This window comes from Bison bison, unplaced genomic scaffold (genome assembly GCF_000754665.1).
Source record: "Bison bison bison isolate TAMUID 2011002044 unplaced genomic scaffold, Bison_UMD1.0 scf7180017864291, whole genome shotgun sequence".
Classification (NCBI taxonomy): Eukaryota; Metazoa; Chordata; class Mammalia; order Artiodactyla; family Bovidae; genus Bison; species Bison bison.
Window position 1 is genome coordinate 956,645 of NW_011494863.1, and position 12,878 is coordinate 969,522.

Sequence of the window (12,878 nt, forward strand, 5' to 3'; positions counted from 1 at the left end):
TGCAAAAAAATCAAAATAAAAAAGTAAACAAACAGCACAAATGGTACGACGTGAGTTCCGTTTCCTAAGTTCTCTCCTTTTTATTCCATCCATTCCATTCAGGGTGTCATCAGGAACCCCAGAAGGCCTGCCCCCATTCCCTCCCGGCTCACCCACCCTCAGAATGGCCTCTGGGTTCTGCCCTGCCCCCCTCCCCCCTGCCCTTCTCCAGCACAGCTCTGAGGACTTGCCCTCCTGATTGCCATCCCCACCAGTGGTTCCCCTCTCCTGGGGGTCCAGGGAGTCAGGGAAATTGGTTCCAAGAGCCCTGGCTGGGGTTAAGGTGGGGAGGTGGCAGTTCTGGGTACCGAGCTCAGGTTCTAAGCAGTGAACCCCAGCTGTCCTGGTTGAGGGGTGATAGGACAGCATCTTCACAATGGCTCAGGCTCCTGCACTCTGCTCCTCTCAGATTCAGCTGGGTGGGACCCAGAGGGTCCTACAGCCTTGCTGGCAGGGGTCCCCAGGAACCCTATAGCTTGCTGTTCTCTTTTCCACACTAAGCTCTGGCACTGCAGTCCTGGGTTCCACAGCCCTCCCCAGCCCCAGCACCTGCCCTGGTTGGCTGCAACCTTTCCTGTCAGGAGCCAGGGCTGATCAGTGACAATGCTGGGTCCTTTCAAGGGTCTGGGGGTCCAAGGGGCTAGAGAAGATGAGAGGCCTGGCGTGTGTGTGTTGTAGGGGATAAGAGGAGGGGGTCCAGGGCTGGGCCATCTCTGTAAGGTATTCCAGAACTCTTACACATTTCTTTAGATCTATTCCTAAGTGCTCAGAGCATTTTCAAGGCTAGAATGTTCCCAGGGTCTGTGACACTGTCCTAGAGGCAGAAAGAGAGGATGAGGGGCTGAGTCTGGACCAAGAACTTCCCAGGGGACCTGCTGTTTCTTTGGGGACTGTCCCTTGAGATCCAGGATGGGGGATGCTGGAAGGCAGATGGCAGCAGGTAGAAGGTGGACCAAGACGAATGCCGGCAGAGGAGGCCAGCTGGAGCCCAGGGAGTGCATGGCTGTCCACTGAGGGGAGAGCGTGAAGGAGGCGTGGCCCCCGTTATCACGCTGTGAGGTGGGGGCACCTTTGGCCAAGGTCATAACCAGGAGGGAGCTGGAGGCCAGAGGCAGGAGAGCTGGGAGCACTAACTGGACCTTGTCTGTGGGGCTGGTAAACGCCTCCCCCTGAATTTTCATCAATGCCCTGCTGGCCTGTGCCCAGATGCCCAGGGGAAAGGGGCAGCTTCGGCACCTCACTAGAGCCCAAGGCTGCTTTGAAACCCGGAGTTGCTAACTAGGCCTCCCTCCCTCTGCTCCTCTGGCTCGGAAGGTAAAGAATCTGCCTGCAATGCAGGAGACCTGGGTTCAGTCCCTGGGTTGGAAAGATCCCCTGGAGGAGGGCATGGCAACCCACTCCAGCTCTCTTCTTGTCTGGAGAATCCTCACGGATAGAGGAGCCCGGAGGGCTACAGTCCATGCAGTCGCAAAGAGTCGGACATGACTGAGCGACTAAGCACAGCACCCTCTGCTCCTCAGATCAGGCCAGAACCTGTGCTGCCCTCACAAGCTCTCCTACCTGTTCCTGGCTCGCCCACCAGAGGATCTGTCAAGGGGCAGCAGGCACCAGCTCCCAGAAGACCTGGCTGGGCCCCAACAAGCCCTCCCTGATCACTGTGCTCCCCACCAGCCCTACTGGCTAAGGGTGGGAGCAGGGGTCCTCAGCTCCTGGGAGGTCCTACGAGGCAGCCCTTGGGGAGGCAGAGTCCCAACATGAGCTTTATCCTCAACCCTGACCTCGCCCACTTGGCTACACCCAAGTGATGTCCTTGCTGGTGGCCCTTCACACCCCAGAGAGGGACTAGGGACTTAAGTGGCATGGACAGCAGCCAGGGCGTATTTGGGCACTGGCTTCCTGCTGGCAGGGAGAACAGAGTAGAGCTCAGCTAGCATGGGCTCTGGGACGTGTACCCCGCCTGACCCTGCCAGGAGAAGAAAGGCTTCTCACTGCTGGGAAGATGCGACCTGGGCAGTGTTCATCAGAATAAAGTTTGGAAAGTTGCTGAGAGATGGGAAGGGAAAAAAGAGAGAGAGAGAGAATCCAGTGCCCACTGCCCAGGGCAGAGACTGGTCTCTCCATCTCCCTAGAAGGTGTAGGTGAAAGCGGGGACACTGGAAAATTGGGTGGGTAGGGGCCTGGTATACTGGGACTGCAGAAGCCCTGAGCCCTTTGGAGCTTACATCTCCCTGTATTCCAGGAAAGGGCTAGGAAGTGGGGCAAACCTCCCTGACTATACCCGCCTTGGAGACCCCTTATCAGTGGCTTGAAGCCCACTTTTTCCTAGAGCCCTCCACTTCCGCCCCGGCCTCTCTCCCCCTGCTCCTGCCCCCACGCCCACCTCCACTGGTCACTTACTTGCAGGAGAGCTGATTGATGCCCTCGATGTAGTAGCAGACACCTCCGTTGACACAGTAGGACTTGGCTGTCTCGTTGCACTTCCGAGCGTGCCCCGACCAGGATGATAGAGTGGTGCTCACTGGAGGTATGAGAGACATGTGCTGGTGACCCACGGAGACCACTGCTGGGCCCCAGGAATCACCTTCTTCATGGTCCTTCGTGGCCCATCTCAGAGCTGGATGACTGGAGACTTTAGGAATGGCTGGGAGTCTCCTTCAAGTCACCAAACAAGGCCAAGGGGAGGCCACTGTTAGCTCTGATCATCTATCCAGCACCACAGTGCACTCACGCTCCGGGCAAACCTCCAAAGGCTGGGAAGATTTTCTTTTTTGAAGGGGAGGAGAGGCTGGCAGAAACGACTCTTTTCTGAAATAGGGTCCACCTCCACTGCTTCCTTGCCTGCCTGCCTTTCTGGGGGCGCCCCTGCAGGTGGGATGAGGCGCCATGTCTTATGTGGGGGGCAAGTCACAGGGTGCAGAGAGGAGACAGGTGCATCCATCTGTACCACTGGGGCTCTCATGGACCAGGATGTGAATGGAGGAAACTGGGCTTTGCAGAGAGTGGCACCTTTTTGGACACTAATTTTCTAAGATCTTGGGAGATGTGAGGAGATCCCTAGCTCCCCTCTCTTCTTCCTTTGTCCCAGGGTGGGGACAAGCCTCCCAGAAATGCTACAAAGGCCACTATATCTCTAGAAGCATCCAGGGCCTTCATGTACACTCTTGCCAGGCAGCTCCCCCACTTCTGCCCCCTGGGGGAGCCCCCAGGCCTTGGATAGCCTGGGCTATAAATCAGGGCTTTAGGTCGTTGGGAATAGGGCTAGGGGACAGCTGGGATGTGGAAACTAGGTGAGAACAAGCCTGGGTTCAAAGCTGCTAACCCAGACTGCACATCTCTGATGGATCAGATTTATCTGATAAATGAAAATCCCAAAAGCTGGGCTCCTCAGTGGGATGGTACCCAGAACCCTGGTTTCAAGTGGAAATTCTTGCCCCCAATTTCAGTCTTTATCTGCTAGCTAACCCCTCAGACTGTGTATCCATACTGGCCATCAATGGATTCCTGCTCCCCCCACAGTCTCTGGGGCTGGGAGGGCCTCTCCTGCCCGCCCAGCAGCAGCCTCCTGACAGGTGGCCCATCCTACCTTGGCCAGTTCTGTCTCCTCAGGGGTACTGAGTCTCCACCATCCCCCGCAGTAAGTGGGGGGACAAGAGGAGGAGGAGGAGGCAAGCACTTGGCGCCCTGAGTGTTTAGACGTGTCGAGAGACAGATGGAGCGCGGGAACGGGAGTGTATACACAGGCCTGCCTCTGTATATGTCTGAGGAGTTCGCTGATAAAACCCAGCGGGCAGGGCCAACTCCCACCTTCCCAGCACACCGTGCCTGCTGCTGGTCTGGCATTCTTGAGCCCCACCCCTGCTGACGTCTCCCACCTCTGTACAACCCCACACCCGTCTGGGACCCACATGCTTCTGGGTCAGTGAGACCCAGGGAATAGAGAAAGGGACAGAGAAGAGAAACAGCTGAGATGACCACGCCTGTGAGCTGTAAAATCTCATTGCTGGGAGGACCCTAAAGGTTGTCCTGCCCTTTGATTGCATTGCCAAGGGAAGAATGAGGAAAGAGAGCAGAGAAGAGCCTTCCAGAGTCCAGGGTGTGTTGTAACAAAGCCTCAGGGCTCCTAATATCTGGCTGCACATTCTCACCAGGCACCTGGTCCATCCTGGAAGAACATGTCAGCACCAAGGCTTGACAGATGGATGCAAACACGATGTGGACCACAGGCCCAGGTCCTTTACAGGGTCCTGCCCAAGCCAGGGAAACCTCAGGCCATCTTGATGCCCTCTGCGGTCAGGGGTGGCAGAACCTGCTTGATGCTGGGCAAGAGCGCACATGGTGGTGGGACCACAGCCGTACACTTGGGTCTGCCCCTATGCACGTCTGCACACACCCAGGACTTGGAAGGCAGTGGGTGACTCCTGAAAGAAGGAAGACGGGGCCCTGGCTGGGATCTATGGCTTGGGGCTTCCGGAACTGTGTCACAGTGGGGACTAGGCTGGGGCCCTGGAAAGGCAAAAAGGGAGGGCAGTGGGGGAGCTGGTTGAAGAAGGTGCAGGGGAAAGGCCTTTGCACCTCAGAAAGTAGTACCTGGAGGCCAGCCCTATAACGGCAGGGGCCTCCCAAGTCACCAACTGTGTTGGTGGTGGAGGTTCATGCCAGGAAGATTTCCACACGGAAGATGTGCAGTCATGCTCTTCCAGCATACTTGGGCTCCGAGGGCAATGTCTCACACTCCCTTCATATTTCTTCACTGTGTTCTCCCATGTTTGGGGAGGTGAAGATGACCAATGACCTCGAAGTGAGAGAATCTGGCCGCTCTTTAGACACCACCCTGGGGATGGTGCTAGGCTACCCCAAACGCAGCTCCCATTCCTGTGCCCTGCCATTTGCTCCTCTACCCTTGCTCACCTCTGTGACTAAATAGCATGAACCAAAGGCTTGGAGGGAGTCTCTGATTTTTGGTCCCCCAGCTGTCTCTTGCTGAGGCCTGCCTCCATACCTCCTGGGGCTCTGCCACGTCTTACTACTGCCTCCCTTCCACCCCTCAGGTCTCTGTGGTCTCTTTCTTGGATGGCCACAGTCTCCTCCTCATAGGTCTTCCTGTCCTCACTCTTGCCTTCATCTCTAATCTTTCTGCTTTGTAGCTGCTGCCAGAGAGGTCTTTAAAATATGTAAATTGATCAGTTACTTCCAGTATCAAAACCCTCCAATGGTTTTGTACTCAGCCCTCCCCAAGTCTAATCTGGGCCTCACCACCTGTCCCGCTTCTTGTCTTGTCCCCGTCTTGCAGTATATTCAGACTCCACTGGCTTCGTTCAGCTCCTCTAAGAGGCCAAGTGACTCCTGGTCCAGGACTTTCAAAATATCAGTGTCTCAGAGAAGCTGCTCAGGTCTCCTCCCTTACTCTTTTTCTTAGTTTTGTAACTTAAACTTATAGTATTTATTCTAACAATTAAAAGACTAGTTGTGCAATTACTAGCTGTCTAAAGCCTGAAAGTGAAAGTCGCTCAGTCGTGTCTGACTCTTTGTAACCCCATGGCCTATATAGTCCATGGAATTCTCCAGGCCAGAATACTGTAGTGGATTCCCATCCCATCCCTTTTCCAGGGGATCTTCCCATCCCAGGGACCGAATCCAGGTCTTCTGCATAGCAGGCGGATTCTTTACCAGCTGAGCCAAAAGGGAAGCCCAAGAATACTGGAGTGGGTAACCTATCCCTTCTCCAGCAGATCTTCCTGACCCAGGAATCACCAGGGTCTCCTGCACTGCAGGTGGATTCTTTACCAACTGAGTTACCTCTGAGGTACCTGAGGTAACTGAGTTACCTCCAACAGAAGGTAAGCTCCATCTGGGCAGAGGCTGTCTGCTTCACTGGTGAATGAACTCCAGGGTCTAGCACAGCACTTGGCATGTAATAGCTGCTTAACAAATACTGACAAATATCTCTACCAAGCAATTAAAGACATCTGATTCTTTAGAGAAAGGTACATTCCACTACCATCCCAGGGTCTAGTCTGGTCTCCTTGGCTGCTGCTGATATCAGCATTAAAGCATTAATTCAAGCATTGTCTCTTAGAAAATACAAATACTCATGAAAAATCATTAAGGAAATGAAAATAAAAACCACAGAGGTACCACTTCACACCCCCTCAGATGGCTGTACTAAAAAAGGATGGATAATAACAAGTGGTGGTGAAGATGTGGGGAAATGGGAACCCCCCTACTTTGGTGGTGGAAATGCTAAATGGTGTAGCCACTTTGAAACACAGCTGGTAGTCCCTCAAAAAATTAAACATAGTTACCATATGACCAAGCAAGTCAACTCCTAGGCATATACCCAAGAGAACTGAAATATAAGTTCACACAAAAACTTGGACACAAATGTTATAGCAGCATTGTTCCTAACAGCCCAAATGTGGAAACGACTAGAATGACACAACAACCCCAGTTGATGTATATATAATGCGTATATAATGCATATATAAATGCATATATAAACAAAATGCAATGGAATCTGATTCAGCCATGAAAATGAAAGAAGCACTGATACATGCTACAACATGGATGAACCTTGAAAACATTATTTTAAGTGGAAAAGCCAGTCTTGAAAGGCCACGTATTCTATGATTTCACATATTTCTGTGAAATGTCCAGAATAGGTGAATCCACAGAAACAGAAAGTAAATTCTGGTTGCCAGGGGCTGGGGGGATTTAAAGAAAACACCGGGAAGGTAAACCCAGGAGATCTCTATTAGGGCTCAGTGTCTTGGGGTCAGTGAGTTACTGGGGTCCTGAGGAGGCAAGGGCCAGGAGGGAGCTCATGCTGTGGAGATCTTTTCCCCACCGCCAGCTACTGTAACTGCTGCCCTCCTATCCCTTGCCATGTACAAAACTTCTCATCTTTCAAGGCTGTGTCAATACCCCTTGAGCAGCCGCTGCTCCCTGACGGCCTTCCCATGCCCTCTTCTGGTGGCCCCACCCCTGTAGTCCTGGCTTCCCTGGGGCCCAGGCGGGCCCAGTCAACCCTGGAATGAGTCAGAGGTGGGCAGGCACAGTTGCCCGCTACCCGCCCTCCACCCCCTCCTCAGGGTGGGGCTGCTGCAAGTCTTCCGGGCTCCACGGGTAAACAAGAGCTGAGCATCTCTACCCGGGTTAACGTTCCCCACAGGACCTCCTGGCCCCCTCCAGTGGCTCTGTCCACCTCCCCACATGAAGGGTAGCCTCTTGCCTGCCTGGACTGAAGGGCAGCTGAAGAGACGTGGTATGAGGGTGTACATGTGTGGTGGTGGCGGTGGCTAGGTGCACAGGATGTCAGCCTCAACACAAAAAGCCCTGAGAATCCCAGAGTTTTAGGGAGAAGGGGCTTAGAGATCACCTGGCTCAAACTCAGATGGGAAAACTGAAGACTCGGGAGGTGAAGCGACTCACTCAAGGTTGTACGACAGAACTGGAATGAGACCAAAACTCGGGACTCTGTCCATAGCTCAGCTGCCCCACCGTCCTGCCTGCTGGAGGGATAAGAGGCACAGAGCCCTAAGGGCCCAGCCCAAAGCTCCACTGTCTGATCCTTGACTGACCAGAACCCAGGCTACTGGGGGCTCACAGAAGCCCACAGGCGGGGTGGGGCTGCATCTTATCTGAAGGATCTTACAACAGAACCCCGCCCGAGGCCCCAAGCCCTGTGCAGGAGAGAGGACATTACTGCGGTTTCCTTCATGGCATGGCAGCCTTTCTTCTTCCTCCACACCCCACACCCCACCTCCGATATAGTTCTAGCAGGGATGTCACTCATGGGACTCTGCCCCTCAGGACCCCTTTGCACACACACGTGGGCCTGCCAGGATGGCATCGCACCCCCCGAGTGCATGACTGGGCCGAGTGGGGCACAGAACAAGAATCCATCCCTGTGACAACGTAAATGGAGACAGACAGACCAAGCTATCTCTTTTCCCTGGGTGGTGCTGCGATGATGTAAACCTGGAGCTGTCTGAGGCCATGGCCTCCTCTTCTCAATCCTTTCCCTAAACATGGGGGAAGCCCATTTTACAGGAGGAGAAAAAGAGGCCAACACATTGTGGGAGGGAGCACCCCGACCCCTGCTCTGAGGTCCAGGACTCTGTTGGGTCTAAGGTCAGTCCTACCTCTGGACTTTTCAGTTTTAAAAACCAATAAATTCCTCAACATAGTTTCATGTTGGGTTCTTATCAGTTCTAACCAAGAAAGTCTTAAAATGTAAAACAGGAAACCTCAAATCCCCAGTGAATCTGAGAATGCCTGCCCACTCTGGCTGCAGGGGATGATGCCAGGCCCCAGCGTGGTCCACTTTCCCAGGCTTGAGACAGGCTGGGAGTGGCAGGAGGGCGCTGGTGCCCCCACTGCCATCATGCCCAGGCTGGGCCGCGGGGAGTCAGGAGAGGCCCTGAAGCAGGTCTGTGGTCCTTCTGTGTTTACCAGGTGCTGACCCAAGCCTGGTGCTATGGTGGGCCCCAGGGCTGGAGGGGTAAACAGGCTAGACATGGCCCCATGAAGCATGGGGGGCTCTGTGTTTGCCAACATCTTTCACATCATGTAGGTCTACCTGCTTGACTCTGGGCAGAATATGTAACCTCTCTCAGCTTCAATCTCCTAATCCATGAACTACACCATGGGGTTGAGTCAGGGCTCCAGAGGGAATATGGAGAGACCATTTGGGTCAGATTTGTGTAAGCTGGGCTGTGGGGCCAAGTTCTTGTTCTGTAGCTCCAAGGGTGGGGGCATGATGGAGTTAAAGCGCCTTCAGGGGCCATTGCTCTGGCCCAGGTGAGCAGGGCTGAAACCTGGGCCAGAGGTGCCCTCGAGGTGGGTTTGGAATGAAAAGAAAAGATGTGAGCGAGACATCCAGAAAGAAGACTGACAGGGACTTGAAGACTCAGATCTATGAGATCCACTGGCAAGTGGAGGAGCAGAGAGGCTGGCAAGAGAGGGGGATCCCTCAGAACACAGGGCAGACCGGGTCTGAGCCAGGTTCTCCTCTGAAGGTGCAAGGCCAGGGTTGTTGTTAGACTGTACCGGGTGTGGGGAGTACCAGAAGGCTGTGTGGTGGAAACACAGGTGATGCACACAGATGGAGGATTGGACTCTGTGACGGGCAGGACTGGAAGCAAACCCAGCAACCAGGTAACAAGTGGTACCTACAGGCCGGGTGTCAGGAGGAGGAATGAGAGCTGTGGGGCTCAGAGGAGGGGTGAGAGTAGAGGGGGCACGACCTAAGGACAGATAGGCGTGGTGACTTCCCAGTCAAGGGCAACAACCAGAGGATGGCCCAGCAGGGGGGCTGCCTCTGTGGCAAGAGGCAGCTAAGGGTGCCATGGGCTCCTGACCTTGTACATTTCCCAGGGAGGGGATGACCAGTGGGAGAGGGGCCGGCCACCCCTGAGCAGAGGCTGCCCCCAGGGGTCCAGGGCACTCAGGCCTCCCCACTGTGGCCCCGCAGAGCGGGCTGCCTCCACTCGGGCACCCAGCAAAGCCGTGGGCAGGCGGCTCACACACACCCTGGGTCTGCCTCTCTCTGGAGCCCCACTCCTGGCAGCCCAGCCTCCCATAATTGCCTTCTAAAAATATCCTTCTCCCACCCCCTACCTCTTGATTTCAAAATATTTAGTTTTCAGGGTATTTAAAATGAGAGCTGGCGGCTCTTCCAGGTCCAGATAACAAAGCTAAACATTTATGCTTCGACTGCGTTTCCCTGAATCGGCTCAGATCTCGGGCCTTGATATGGCAGCAGCGGGAGGGAGGGGAGTCAAGTGCAAGATGAATCATGTGTGGGCCTCTTCTCCAGGGCTGCGGGCAGGGTGACAGGCTCCCCCCATAGGACCCCTCTAGGACCCTTCCCTTGGTTGGGGGACCACCTACCGCTGTTGACAAAGAGCCGGCCCCTGACAGTGTCCTTCCCGAGGATGTTCTCAGCCTCACAGACGTACTCCCCAGCGTCCTCCAACTTCACCTTGTTGAACTGGAGTCGTGAGTTCTTTCTGGTTAGGGAGGGGATAAGAGGGGGTTAGCATGAGCTCCCCAGCTGTCACCCAGCGGTCACCTCTCCCTGCATGGTCACAGTGTCTGCGCAGGTGGATGGGAAGTAGACTTCTGCAGACCAGCCAGTGCTGGGGTCTGGGTGGAATGCACAGAGTCCGGAGCTGGAGGGAGACCTGCACGCTCAGGAGAAACACAAGTTCTAAGTCTATGGATCCTCACATCCATCCCTTTTCCAGAAGTGGACCTTCTTTGTAACCGCTTTTCCAGGGCAGGAAACTGGCATCCTTTGGGAGTCACAAGGACTTTAGCGCCCTTCTCCCAAGCCCACCGTGTCTCCCCCACCCCCTTCCAGCAGAGCAGCCACTATCTCACAGCCACCTCAGCCTTCCCTTAGAAGCAGCAGCCCCACCACTCTGGATAGATAAGGCCTGTCCCAGGAACCCAGGAAGGCCAATGAGCTATCAGGTTTCCATGGCAACTGCACCAGCCTCCCAGTCCTCACCTGTGGCTCTTCCCTGCCTTGATATTAGCCCTGCCACTAAGGGGCACTCTGTGGCCTCTTCAAAAAGTTTCCCTTCATTTACTCAACAGATGTTTATTGAGTGCCCTCTGTGTGCTGGGGGCTTGCATATCTCAGGGAACAAAAAAATCTTATCTTCAAAGCCTGACTTGACTCTCATGGCTAATCTGGAGGAGGACCAGGCAGGACTGATGGGAAAACTGAGTCCTCGAGGGGTTTCTGGACTTGTCTAAGAATGCCTGCCAACAAAGCAAAGGCCGAGGTGAATGAGGAGCTAGAGCTGGTGAGGACATGAGCCCCAGGCAGCTCATGGGCTGTCTCCTGGAGCTTGATGCTTAGGCTAACACCTCTGTGGAGGGCTTCACACCCAGCCTTGCATGCCCAGAGCCGTGGGGCCAGGCCTGGGCAGGGATTCCAGTGCTGTGTGTGACTCCAGGGCACCTGGCCTGGCCTGTCCTCTTCTTTCTGAAGACCATGCCAAACCTTCCTTCCGTCGGCTTCCCTGCACTTGCCCGCAGGAGCCTGGGCTCTGCAGGATCTGTTCATACCTCTCACCCCTCCCTCTGCCCTAGTGCTCTTTGGGGCCAGTCTAAGCTCTGGATAAAACCCCAGGGGACCCCAGGGGGGAACAAGAAGTAGCATGAAAATTTCTTAACATGATGTAACTTCCTCCTTTTAGTCCTGAGTTTAAAAAAATCAGATTCCCAGAACATGCCTAGTGGGCTAGGGAGTGGTGGAATGGGAGCCAGGGTAGCAGAGCTATAATGGCCCTGAATCCAGGGCTGGAGAAACAGAGCCATGAAGCTCATGGGGAAGGAGGGCAGTGAGCAGAGAGGCTGCGCCAGGGATGGAGGAAGACGGCAAAATGACCCATATCTCTCCCTGCGCTGTGCTTTGGGGACCAGTCTCTTGAGCTCCTCCTCAGCCCCTGATGCTGGGCTCTTCCCAGATCTCCTAACTCTGGGATCCCCCAAACCAGCCTCCACGAGCCTGTCTAGTCAAAAGGCCTCATTTCTGTGATGATATCCATACCGATGATACGGTGACAGCTGCCCGACTCCCTTCCACCCCTCCCGGCTCATGCCGGTCTCTGTCTCCTTGGCCTGTGTTTGCTTACAACCCTCTTCTGTCAATCTGAGTTTCTTCTCTTCATTAAACAGACCCCTGGAGGCCCCTGTGGCTACGCCAGCATCTCCTCTCTGGCTCCTGCCTAATTAGATGCCAGGGAGCCCAGCTGCCCCAGGACCAGGCTTCTCCAGCTTCCTGGCCACCAGCTCTTCCTTAACACTAGACAAGCAGGGCAGGGGCTCACCTGGGGGTCTCAGGGTCAAGGAGGCATAGGGGAGAAGACGTGCAGAAATGGCACCTCGCAGGAAGAAAGAAAAGAAGGAAAAACAGGTCATCAGCCTCGGCCCTCAGGTGGCTGAAGGAGAAAACATGTTTGGTGTGCCACATCTTTGCACCCTTCAGTGATACTTCTGTCCACATCACGGATCTTTCTGGCCAGGAAGCCATCTGCTGTGTAACTGAGGGGAGGAAGATGAAGGCTGACCGAGGTGAGCTCTTTCCATAGGCTGCCATGTTGGCTGCCCCGAATGTAGTCTAGAGATGCAAGGAGCTGGGCATCACTGCCCTTCACATCAAATTCCAGGTCACAGGAGGAAACAGGACAAGCCTTCAGAACCCTTGCCCCAGGGATGAAAATTGGGCCAACTGAGCAAGTCACCCTCACCCCCTCCAATAGCACCCACAGGAAGCGGGTTCACCATCTGTGAATAGGACTCCTCAGATTATTGTGTTAATAAATTGCCTTGATGTAAAAAAAAAAAAGAAGGTATAGGGGACACAGAGATGGACCCTCCTTGTCACCCACTCACAGTGAATTCAAAGAAGCGTACCTTACACCACCTCAAATGCAGGAGAATAAGATGGAGCCAGGCTCACAGTTACCTGGAAGGATGGAAGCTAAAACCAGAAGGAAGGGCTTCCTGCATGGAGGAGTGTGAGGTCTGTGAAAAGGCCGGGGTGCAGGGAGAGCCCCTCCCCTTTGAGGAATTAGAAAGAGGCTAGGGGACAGAAACCAGGGCCCCAGGTTTGCTGAGTGCAGGCATCTTGGTTTACCAGCTGTGTGATGATCGCCCCAGTTCCAGGAAGGTGGCCCCAGCCTGGCACAAAAGGTTCTGGGGTCAGAGCTGAAGGGCGGGGCTCTGCAGCTGAGGAGCGGGGCCACCACATTCTCCTAGCTCCCTGAGAAGCCCCAGGTGCTCAGGGCCCCCTCCCACCTCCCTGGCAGGCCCTCTGTCCCCTT

The 12,878-nt window shown here is 54.7% G+C and overlaps 1 protein-coding gene across 1 annotated transcript in view; it reads right to left on the bottom strand.

The window, feature by feature from the left end:
- NRG2 (neuregulin 2) overlaps positions 1-12,878 on the bottom strand; it is a gene marked incomplete at both ends in the record, with an annotated part of 193,365 nt that overhangs the window by 22,961 nt on the left and 157,526 nt on the right. Inside the window, 2 exons of the mRNA XM_010850611.1 lie at positions 2,437-2,557; positions 9,931-10,049. Of these exons, the coding sequence (XP_010848913.1) occupies positions 2,437-2,557; positions 9,931-10,049 (240 nt within the window). The remainder of the gene's footprint in view (positions 1-2,436; positions 2,558-9,930; positions 10,050-12,878) is intronic.